The sequence below is a fragment of the Myotis lucifugus genome, unplaced genomic scaffold (assembly GCF_000147115.1).
Source record: "Myotis lucifugus unplaced genomic scaffold, Myoluc2.0 scaffold_112, whole genome shotgun sequence".
NCBI lineage: Eukaryota > Metazoa > Chordata > Mammalia > Chiroptera > Vespertilionidae > Myotis > Myotis lucifugus.
In genome coordinates, this window is record NW_005871160.1 from 3,474,480 (window position 1) to 3,486,742 (window position 12,263).

The following is a 12,263-nucleotide window of genomic DNA, read 5'->3' on the forward strand; positions in this document are numbered from 1 at the left end:
TAATAGAAAACCATAGATTATGTAACCAAAAAAATAGAACAAGTATTTTTATAAGTGGTCAGCTATTAGAGTTGCAAATCAGTAATAAATATTGCATTATTTTTTCTATAAAAATTTAAAGAATTTACATAGAAGTTTCTAAGTCTTTCTGATTTCTTAATATAAAAATTTCAGTGTTTTCTATTCTCTTTTTCTAAAAGCCCCATTGATCCAAATGCACAGAGAGGAAAGAGGACCTGTGGATTACAAAGGCAATATGAGATTGTCTGAGGGATCCTCAAAGCAGATTCCTTTGCAATCACCGAGGCCTCTTCTCCGGGTGATACCATCCAGCCATCTCTTCTATAGATGTCCCTCTAAGCCATTGTTTCTAATGACCTTGGCATACTCCTTGGCTGACGTGTAAGGGACTCTGGGTCTAGCTGGGTCTTCAAAATCAACGTGGAAGAAACCAAACCGCATGCTGTAACCCTGGTTCCACTCAAAGTTGTCCAGAAGAGACCAAGCGCAATACAATTGAAGGTTGACTTTATCAAGCTGGATAGCTGAAATTCAAAAGAAAAGGAGGGAACTATTACCATTTCTAGGAAGGTTTGATGAGAATGCAGACAAAAATCACTGAGGACCAGTGTGGGCATCTTCCTTGTGCAGGAGGTCAAAAAGGGAATAGAAACAGCCTCTCAATCCCCTTTTCTGATTTACTGGTTTAACGGAGCAGGGACTTCATTGAAGAAGTGAAGTTACATATTGTTATTATTAGTGGATTATTTATTCATTTAGATACTTGTTTTATTTATTCACTAGAGGCTCGGTACATGAAAATTCATGCACTCGGGCGGGGGGGGGGTCACCTCAGCCCAGCCTGCGCTCTCTCACAGTCTGGGACCTCTCGGGGGATGTCCAACTGACGGCTTAGGCCTGCTCCCAGGGGACTGAGCCTAAGCTGGCAGTCAGACATCCCTCTGGCAACCCTGGAGCCATTGGCGGATGTCCGACTAACAGTTTAGGCCCACCCCTTGGGCCGTTAGTCAGATATCCTTAGTGCTTCCATGGTGGAGGGAGAGGCTTCCGCCACCGCCACTGTGCTGGCCAGCCATGAGCTGGCTTCTGCCTGAGTGGCACTCCCCCTGTGGAAGCACACTGACCACGGGGGGCAGCATCTGCATTGAGCATCTGCCCCCTGGTGGTCAGTGTGTGTCATAGTGACCGGTCATTTCTGGTCGTTGTGCTGTTGGGGTCAATTTGCATATTACCCTTTTATTATATAGAATTCCTTTACTCAATACACATCTCTTCAATGTTTACTACTTTTTAGACACAAAGAAACACACACACAACTGAGTTTCTTCCTGGTGCCTAGAATGACATTCAGTAAAGGCCCTGCCCAGCATCTAAGTACAGCTTCCAGATAATCCAGAAAGCCAACAATTAAAGGAAAGAGGCCATAACAACATGAGTAAGGAAGCCATCACTTACCTTGTGATCAAATGGAGAGATGTCTTATAATTCTAGAAATAGAACCTCCAAAAATGAAAGAGGTCAGCACACAACGCTGGCTGTGCCTGTGCCTGTTGCCTAGACTGAGTAGGCACAAAAATGCTATGCCATCTCCTTTGTCCCACATCTAAACTCAGAGTGGTGCTTAAGCCCTCTAAGAGCCAAAGCAATGAACCCCCCGCCAATATACATGTGCACAAACACAGCATTCTATGTAATTTGATTCGTGGATGCCCCAAAGCCCACCTATGGATTCCATAGTAAGATGCCAACATGTAGAGAATTCTCTAAGCAGTTTTACACTGGGTCCATCACTTTAGTCACAGAACTGAGCTCATTTTTATTAGTATTTTAAGTTTGGCAAACTTGGAAGTTGTGTAGATCTTTCCTTTGAGCATTTTTGTAAATGAAAATAATGAACCATATCTATAGGGTGCACTCTTATCCACTTCTCAATTCAGAAACTAAACTTAAAAGGGAAGTTTACTTTATAAGATAGACATATCCTATAATAAGTTGGGTGAAAATGGACATTCATGTAACAAGTCAAATTTTCATTGCACTGGGGACTGCTTTCAACCAAAGAGACTCCTCTAGCTTCAGAAAAGCAAGACCCACCCTTAAATTTTTCCTTTGGTGTAAATCTGTATTTTCCAGGTCTCTTGTAAGCATTACATCCATATACAACTACATCTGTGATGGTTTCCAAATCTTCTCATAATTTTATTGTTTTACTGTGGATATTCCAGAGACAAAAGGTTCCTGTCAGGTTCATTGATGCATAACCCCTCTGTACCTTTGTGCGTGGAGGCATAAAAAGTGCTTTACTTATGAATGGCCTTGGGGCAGAAATGAAGCCAAGCTGGACTGGCTCTTATGAAGTATTGTTGGAAGAAGAAATATATAACATGCAAGCACATCCAGCTTTGCAGGAATATGCATTTACTCGATATTCCCTCTTCTCCTCCTTGTCCATGTTGCCATGTGAGTCTCCTCCCCTCTCCGTCACCACAAACTGCAAAATACCCCTTTTTAAAAATAATTAAAAAAACAAAACAAAAAAACCCTGACAAGTTCTGGATGATATATCCCTAAGAATTCAAACAACCAAAGGCAAATATCAGGCCAGAAAACAACCACCTCTTTTCACTACCTTGTAATCCCATCTGCCGACATGTGAGGATCTGCATATTTCTTTCTCTCATTTGCAGAACTACTGCCCAACAAGCACGCCTGCTAGGTACAAAGCCAGACAGTTTCTGAAAACATGCGCAGTCCCACTGATCAAATACAAAAGGATTGATTCATGTGCTAAACCGAGGTCTAAAAAATGGTGCCCTGCCTGCTTGGAAGGGAACAAAAAGGAAATCTGGACAATTTCATTGTTAACTGCCAGGAGTTCCGCAGCAGGTACTAAACGGGCCGAGTGACACTGGTGGATGTCTCTGCGTTTTCACTGCAGGAACATTCAAGTAGAGAATTACTCAGTTAGGGCCGAGGAGCTGGCCTGCTGTGGGATTCCTTTGCGCTGCGCCACCACTGGGACAAATTACAAAAGCGTGCTGGACCCTGCGCGCCTCTCCTGGTCCAATCTCAAGAACAGAACGAGACCGTCATCGCCTTTCTTGTCACTATGATTTATGAGGGTCCACATCTTAGCGGGGAAAAACACTTCTGTGGGTTCCCTTTCTTTCTTTAACCAGAGTTGGAGGCAAAGTAAACAGGGACTTACAGGAACTGTAGGTGGGTGCACAGCGCACTGGGATGAAAGTGACACTCCCCACGGAGTCAGAGTTGGTTTGGGACTAAAAGGCCAGTGGAAAGGGTCTCACAGCAGGTTGACTATTAAGACACAAAGAGAAAAGTATCTAATCTTGCTCATATGTTATAGCCTGAGTCAGGCTGTCCTTATTATAAGAACCTCATTCCAGTATTGCATCACACACACACACACACACACACACACACACACACACACATATATATCTATAATAATAAAAGCAAAATATGCTAATTAGACCAGATAATAATAAAAGCATAATATGCTAATTAGACCAGAAGTCCTTCTGAATGACCTTCCAGATGAAGCCAGGGCTGCGAAGGAAGCCCAGATCCCAGGTGCCAGAGGGAAGCCGGTGCTGACAGCTGGGGGAAGGAAGGTCTACTCTTGCATGAATTTCATGCATCAGGCCTGAAATACACTGGATATATATATATATATATATATATATATATATATATATATATAGTCTGCCAAATTGAAAAGGTTAAGGGCATCAAATGCAAGTTCAAAGGTTTCCCCAAACCACTCTCAGTTTCAATAATTTGCTACAAGGACCCACTGAAACTTATTTTTCTCACAGTTATAGTTTATTACAGAGAGGATACAGGTTAATATCAACCAAAGGAAGAGGCACACAGGGCAGTGTCTGAGGGGTTCCAAACATGAATGTCCCTTGTCTCCCCGCCTGGGAGAGAGGACCGGTTACCCTCCTGCTGTGGGCCTGTGACAATGTACACAGGGTGGTGCTAACCAGGGAAGCACACCTGAGCTTCAGTGTCCAGACCGTTTATTTGGGCTTCATTGCATTGTCATGCTTGATTGACTGATGGCCAATGTAGATGAACTCAGATTAAGTCCAGGGGCACTGTGTGACTCAAAGTCCCCACCCGTAATCACATGATGGGTCTTTCTGGGGTGACCAGCTCCCACCCTAACAAGGACTTTCTGTCAGGTATGACAAAGATTTCTTCCCAGAAGCTAAGGGAAAAAGCTAATTTGCTCTCTGGGCAAAACCACATTCTTTACTACTCTCTCTCTCTCTCTCTCTCTCTCTCTCTCTCTCTCAAACACACACACACACACACACACACACACACACACAAAACGTGTTTTAGAAGCTCATTGTTTCATGATACTGGGCAGAATCTTCTCAGCTTACTGGTTTATAAAGTGCTGTGATCATGTCTGTGTTTGTCACATTACAAAAGGCTAAATATTGGGCATTTGGTCTCAAGGGATTTATATCCCCCTGGTTACAAACAGAGATAGCCTTGTTTTCCAGATTGCCTGGGACTTACAGAAGATATCCACGAGTGTGGCATAACTATGAAGCTATCAAACAAACTGCTAATCCACAGACCCAAGCTGCCGTGACGAGAACCAGTGGAGAGGTTCAGGACCATGTGAAAGGCAGCAGACCTCCCGGGAGAAAAATGAGCGAGATAAAACCCCAGAAGGAGCGAGAAGAAAAATACAGCGTCTATGTTTTCAGGCTGCATTATTTGAGCAAACTCTTCCAATGAAAACAAGTAAACATGGACTAGAAAAAATTAAAGACAAATCTTCAAAACAAAGGAAAGCTGCCAGTTTAGTAGGGAATTACCAAGCCGAAGCAGAAAGTGGACATTGAGATTGGTAGACCTGGCAGCTATTTTTGCCTGATGGAATTTTCCAGTCTTAGGAAATCAGAACCTTTACTGTTTTCTAGGGTGAGCATAGTTGTCAAAGCACAGAGCCACACCATGTCAAAAATGTAGTATGAGACCTCACACCCAGAAAACTCATATCCCCAAGGACTAAACTATCAGGAGAAGGGTGAGCCAGAAGCAATCTGGTCATTGGAAAGACTCGAGTCAGCTGGTGATTCAGAGACCATCAAGTTTGGATGTTGAGTTGAGGTGATTCCAGACTGGAGTACCCCAAGTGCCTGGAAGATATAGATTTAAAATTTTTCTGAAGGGATATACCTAAATTCTAAACCTCCTATTGTTATAAATATTTTAAGTGTAATTATCACACATTATTAAATATAGCCAGACAGACATGGAAACATGATGGCATTAAAAAATTACCAGAATTAACAGACAACAGAAACAAACCCACAAAGATCTCAGTTATTAGGATTGTTAGACAGACTATCAAATAACCAAACCATATTCATTATGTTTAAATCATAGAGACCAACTTGAAACATCTTTAAGGTTCAAGAACCATAAAAAAGTGATGTGGCAGCCCTGGCTCCTGGCTGGTTTGGTTCAGTAGTTAGAGCATTGGCCCCATGACCAAGGGGTCGTGGGTTCAATTCCTGGTCAAGGGTATGTACCTCAGTTGCCAGTTCCATCCCTGCCCTTGTTCCAGGGCACGTGCAGAAGGCAACCAATGGATGTGTCTCTCTTGCATCAATGTTTCTCTTTTTCTCTCTCTCTCTCCCTCCCTACCTCCCTCTCTCTTTTCCACTTTCTCTATTAATCAATGGAAAAAATATCCTTGGATGAAGATTAGCCAAAAAACAAAGTGATGTGGCAGATTTGGGATCTACATGCTTGGTTTTGAATCGCAGGGGCTGCAGTAGTTATACAGGTGAAAGAACTGTCATTTCTCATGCTGTAAGGATTGAGTGTGAGAGCATGGACCCAGCACAATAATTTGCCCATGGTGGGCTTCTGCTGCTTTCCTCTCTGGCAACCCCTTAGGAGAATGCAGAATCCAAAGGAAAAACACACTCTGATGCATTTTCTCCCCCAACCCAAACATTTTGATAAAGTAGAAACTGGTTTTACATAAAAATATTAGACTGTGTAGAAAGGGAAAAGGAGTCACAAAGACAAGATTCAGTCTGAGAAAGGTGAGTTTAAGGGTGAAGGGACAGATATAAACAGACTATATATACCTGAAAGCAAGGCTCTTTATGTCAGTTGACAGATTCTTTTTTTTTCCTCCAGAGTGACATATCCAAGTCATACCCTGACTTCCCACCTCACTGAGTTCTGAAGAGTGATCCTGAGATGCCCTAAAGCACTGAGTTTTAGGAGTACAAGTTCTCAGACCTGCATGATGTTAGCTGAGCTGGTACATCCTGGGGATTAGCTCTTGAGCAGAAAATCCTATCTCAGATGGGGAAAAATGAGTAGAATGGGAGTAAATCAAGATAACATATATATTATTGATTTCAGAGAGGAAGGGAGAGGGACAGAAAGGTAGAAATATCAATGATGAGAGAGAATCATTGATTTGCTGCTTCCTGTCGCTACTGGGGACTGGGCTGCTGGCAATCTGGGCATGTGCCCTGATCAGGAATCAAACTGTGACTTCCTGGTTCATAGGTCAACGCAAGATCTTACCCAACCGGCTGGGCAAGATCCTTAAGTAGTATGTAACTAAGTCAATGTCATAATAAGTCCAAAAGACAGGATCAAAACAACCTCAGATTAAAAGTCGATAAAATAGAAAGGAAACTTCTGAGACAAAGACACAGGAGTTAGGAGAGGTCTTGGGGAGTGACTGCAAAGGGTCATGGAGTATCTTCTATTTGCATTAATTTATTGCTAAATATGTGATGTGGAAAAATCAGGATAGTTTAAAGACAGAGTCAATGCAAATGTCAAAACATCTCAAAGTGTAGACTCTGACCACTTGAACCACTTGCAATTACCTGGGACATAGCTTAAAAAGTTCACTGGCCCAACCTTGTAAATGAGAATCTCTTGGGTTGTGTTATGGGCTAAATTCATATATTGAAGCACTAACTTTCAGTACCTCAGCATATGACCTTATTTGAACAGAAAGTCTTTAAAGAGTGGATTAAGCTAAAATGAGGGTGAGCCCCAATCCAATATGACTAGTGTCCTTATAACAGGAGAGAGATACCAGGTGTGATGTGCACAGAGGGAAGATAGTGAGGACACAGCCAGAAGGTGATTATCCCAAAGCCAAAAGAGGAGACCTCAGAAGAAGTCAAACTGCTGATACCTTGACCTTGGACTTCCAGCCTCCAGAAATGTAAGAAAATAAATTTATGTTGTTTAAGCACCTATTCTCTGGCACTTTGCTATGGCAGCCCTACCAAACTAATAGTATAGATTATGACCTGAGAACTTCTGTTTATCCTTAATAAACTCCCTGAGTGATTTTTATACTTAATCAAGTTTGAGACTCTTAAGTCTAGAATAAGCTCTAACAGCCCACTACAATTTTTTGAACACCATTTGCAACCCCAGTGGCATAAATATTCAGGCTTATAAATGTGGGAGAATATCCTTTAGCTCCTCTCCCTAAGAGTCATAGCCAGGGGATCTCTGGGCAAAGAGACACACCACCTTTCAGAAATGGATGGCTACTGAGAGCCTAAGGTGGAGATGGTGAATACTCAGACTTGGGGGTGTGGGGGGGTGTTGTCAAAATGCCTTTCATCCCACTGTTTAGTCAAAGCCTAGCCCTAGTCCAGTAGATTATGAGAAATCCGCTCAAGTCATCATATGTCATGGGTTGGTTGACTGACCACACAAAAGATTTGTCACTTGAAGCCTGTAAATGTAACCTTATTTGGAAAAAGGGCCTTTGCAAATGTAATTAAGGTGAGGATTTCAAGGTGAGATTACCCTTGTTAATGGTGAGTCCTCAATCCAGTGACAAGTATCCTTATACAAGAAGAGAAGGAAGGAACACAGGGGAAAAGGCAATGCAGAGGCAGAGGCAGAGACTGGAGTGATAAGTCTATAAGCTGAGGGACACCAAGGCAGCCCCCAGAAGCTAGGAGAGAGACAAGGAACACATTCCCCCTCCATGTCCAAAAGAAGCCGATCCTACAGATGCTTGAATTTCAGACTTCTGGCTCCCAGAACTGTGAGAGAATATGTTTCATACACTTATGTGGTGCTAAACCACCACGTTGGTAGTCATGTGTTAAGGCAGCCCTAGGAAACAAATGTACCAGCGGTTGCCAACTAGACTTCGAGTCCCAAAGCAGCCACCTGATTTTGCTGATGGCTTATGAGAATCTCTCTCAAGGCCTGTCAAAGCTGGAGAAAGTCTTCCCAGGACACAGTTTGAAGCAGATTTCCTGGCAATTGCCCTGCATAGTAACTTTAAATAGGTTTCCCTGAGTTTGGTTATAATGCACAAGAGCACTACACTACAATTGGAGGGCAGCTTTAACTGAATAACAGTTCCTGCAAGAGAATTCTTTTTTGTTTGTTTGTTTGTTTGTTTGTTTGTTTGTTGGGAGGAAAAAAGAACCCCCCCCCTTTCTTTGGAGGAAAATTAAGTAAAACAACATCAGGAAGATCTAAACATAGAAAATGCAGAATAAGCTCTCCCCCCAACTCCAGGTGAATGCTAGTGGCTGGACAGCATCTGTGAAAATGCCCAAATCATCCCCACTGGCACATGGGAACTACAAGTAGCAAAAACTATGACTTTCTGAAAAGAGTGTCTTTGAAAACCAAAGGCTAAAATTAAATATTTTATAGGAAAATGCCAATTAACCAGAAACAAGCCGTACAGATTTCTTAATTATCTGTATTGCTCCTTTTACTTACATTAGACTTTGGGGGAAAGAAGCTGCAAATAGCAAGCAGTTGAAAGGGATCACATAAAACTATCTGAATTATAAAGCTGATCTGAGGATAGCTACACATTCAGTGCCGTATCATAATTACTCCATCATTCTTACTTTTACAATTACTTCTGTTGTAGGAGAGAAGTTGTTATGGAAATCAAAGTTCTCAGCAAGTGAAGCTCTCTTCCACCAGGAAGGCTTTCATCCTTTCTCTTCCTCTCCCCTTCCCCTCTTCATCCCTCCCTCCAAATATTCCTTCCTTCTTTCCTTCATCCCTCCCTTCCTTCCTTCTTTCCTTTTCCTCTGGGACTTACTTTCCCCTTCTATAAAATGCAGGTCTTAGTATCTTCTTCCTCGGATTGTTCTGGGTATTAAATAAATTAATATATATAAAGCTCATTATGAACTAGGTGAGCACTCCATATATACCACTTGTGTTACCGTTGTTATTTCTCTCAAAGTCTGGAAGGGCAATGGATGAGACCTATTTTATCTCTTCCTCCCATCTGGCTTCCAACAGCTTTCAGAGGATGCAGAGTCAGCATAAAATGTTCAGTGCTGAGAACCAGAGAAATCAGGGCATCGAGGGAAAGTATAGCATCTGGGGCAGGGTTGTGCTCTGTGGGAATGGGTCAGCTGTGGGTCATGAGAAATAAATCATTAAAGAAAAGGAATTGAGGGTGAAGCTGCCAGGAACACTAGTGCTGCCGAAGCTCCTGTGCCCCAGAGTGGTCAGAAGTGGGGACGACATCGTTCAAGATGTCTGGGACCCTAGGTAACAGCCACCCTATATTTATCAAATACATATTTATTGGGAATATAATAGTGGGAAAACTACACAACCCCTGTTCTTGTAGAACTTAATAACCAATGCATATCTTAATCCAATTACCATCTGTGAGCCTTTAATGACATGTGCAAGTTATTATGAAAGAAAAAAGAGAACTGTGAGAAAGAACATATTCACTAATACTTATTGAACATTCAGGTACCACTTCAAGGGCTTCCTGTATGCATGCATTCATTCATTTGATCTTGATAGTTAGCCCATGAGTTAGACAGATTGTATCATTGTCCCCATGTTACAGAAAAGGGAATTGATTCACAGAGAGGTTGGGTAACAACCGAGTCTGCAGGCCAAGTCATGCCACTACTGAGTCTTGACAACATGTTCCAGTGGAAGATGCTCTTAGTCAGCAAGGGTGGGAGAATGGGGTGAATGGAACAGTTTCCTGGATTAACTAGAGCTGAGGGCTCAAAAATTAGCTGGAATTCTCTACTGCAATCAGCCAGAGTTCTTTCTTAGTTGTAACAGAAGCTGACCTTGGCTGATGAAGCTGAAGAATGAGGCTCAAACACACCTTTCAGGAACCATGCTCAAAAGCACACCACAGAACTGGTGGGTGGAAGAAACTGCTTTACCTGCCAATAACCCACTGATCACTAGGTCCTTCAGTGCAAGTTGTTGCCATCTGGACAATTTCTGCACCAGAAACTGGACATTACAACCACTGTCGTTCTCAAAAGCTGGATGCTCTGCTGCCATCCTCACCAGCACAAAGGGTTCTGCCTTTCTCAAGCTGTTCACTTTCCAATTAAATTCTCACAAGGATTAAGTCTGATTGGTAGAGACTAGCTCACGTATCTATATTCTTACTCCAAAGAAACCTAGGGAATGCCATCCTTTACTTTGCCTAGACAAAACTCATAAGTTTTGATATTCTTCAAATGTAGCAAGTATATTCAACAAGTGCTAGACAGACAAAAATATGACAGCTTTTTTTTTAACTAGATGAAGAAGGACAAGAGGATTCCAAGAAAAAGAAAAGCATGCATGAAAGATCAGACATGGAAAGTTCACAGCACATGTAAGGAATTTAAAGAACACAGTTCAGTGGATAATAAAGAATATAAGAAATGCCCTGGCTAGTGTGGCTCAGTCAGTTGAACATCATCCCATGCACCAAGAGGTTGCTGGTTAGATTCCCAGTCAGGGCACATGCCCAGGTTGCTGGCTCAATCCCCAGTAGGCAGTGTGCAGGAGGCAGCCAATATATGTTTCTCACTCATTGATGTCTCTCTCTCTCTCTCTCTCTCTCTCTTCTTCTCTCTCTAAAAATCAATAAAAGCATCTTAAAAAAACAATATTAGAAACTTTTGGAAACAAAGTAGAATGGTGTTTACCAAGGTCTGGCAGTGGGGGGAATGATGAGATGTTGCTCAAAGGGTGCAAACTTTCAGTTTTAATATGAATAAGTTTGGGGGAACTATGCACAGATGGTGATTATAGTTAACAATTCTGTATTATAGACTCAAGAGTTGCTAAGAGACTAGATCTTAAAAGTTCTCATAACAAGAAATAAAAGGTAAATATGCAAGGGATGGAGGGTGTTAGCTAATGCTATAGTGGGAATCATTTCTCAATATGTAAGCATATCAAATCGACATGTTGTACACCGTAAACTTATACAATGTCATATGTCAATTATATCTCTAAAAATCTGGAAAAGGGAAAAAAAGGAATTATCGGGAGAAAGCCACAAAGCAAGGGCTGAGACTGTATGTCCTTCTAAAAATTTTAAGATTTTGATCTTTATCTTAACAGCAATGTCATTGAAGAAGTTTACACAAGTCACTTTGGCTAATTTGCATTTTTAAAAGATTACTGTGACCTCTGTGGAGAATAGATTTGAGTGTAGCAAGAATGGAATCTGAGGGAACTTTTAGGAATGATTGTAATAAATCACAAGGGAAATGATGGGGGCGTTCATCTGGGGTGGCATAGGTGAAGACAGAGAGAATCAGATGGATTCAACAGATAGATAAAATTAACAGGACTGAACATTTCACTGGAGATCAGTGGTGAATGGGATAAGGTAGCAATTTAGCACAATTTAATGGATAATATTGTCAGTCTCTGAGGTAGAAAACTGGTCATAGAGAAGTTTTGGAGAAAAGGCAGAGAAGATAATAAATTAAGCTTTGGTTGTGATGATTTTTAGGTGCTATTTTTGACCTCCAAATGAAGAGCTTAATAGATAGTTGAATAAATAAATAAAGATTTCAAACTAGAGTCTGTAGTGGAAATGTGAAATTTGGAATTGTCATGTAGATATGGTCATTGAAATCATAGTGTTGAATAGAATTTATAGAATAAGAAAACAAAACTTTTGTGCACGAGGTATGGTATTCCATCATTAAGATAAGCTGAAAAGAGATATTGAGGAGCGTCAGAAGTATCCTATGTCCTTGACCTGATACAACCATAGGTGATACATTCTGTGGATGGAATTTGATCAAAGTCACGCACTAAAAGAGGGAAATTTAGAAATGACTTCAAAGTTCATAATCCTTATATCAGAATAACATGGTAAGATTGCAAAGCTAGAAAGATTGCAAATCTAGGACTGAGGGTGACATCTAAGG

At 41.4% G+C, this 12,263-nt stretch overlaps 1 protein-coding gene across 2 annotated transcripts in view; it reads right to left on the reverse strand.

Annotated features, from left to right (window-relative positions):
- Positions 1–237: 237 nt before the first annotated feature.
- The window catches only part of LOC102418990 (cytosolic beta-glucosidase), a 116,263-nt gene continuing 104,237 nt past the window's right edge, over positions 238–12,263 (reverse strand). For both annotated transcript variants that reach the window (XM_023757747.1, XM_006093276.2), the window contains one exon: positions 238–545. In XM_023757747.1, the coding sequence (XP_023613515.1) occupies positions 343–545 (203 nt within the window). In that variant the 3' untranslated portion in view covers positions 238–342. The remainder of the gene's footprint in view (positions 546–12,263) is intronic.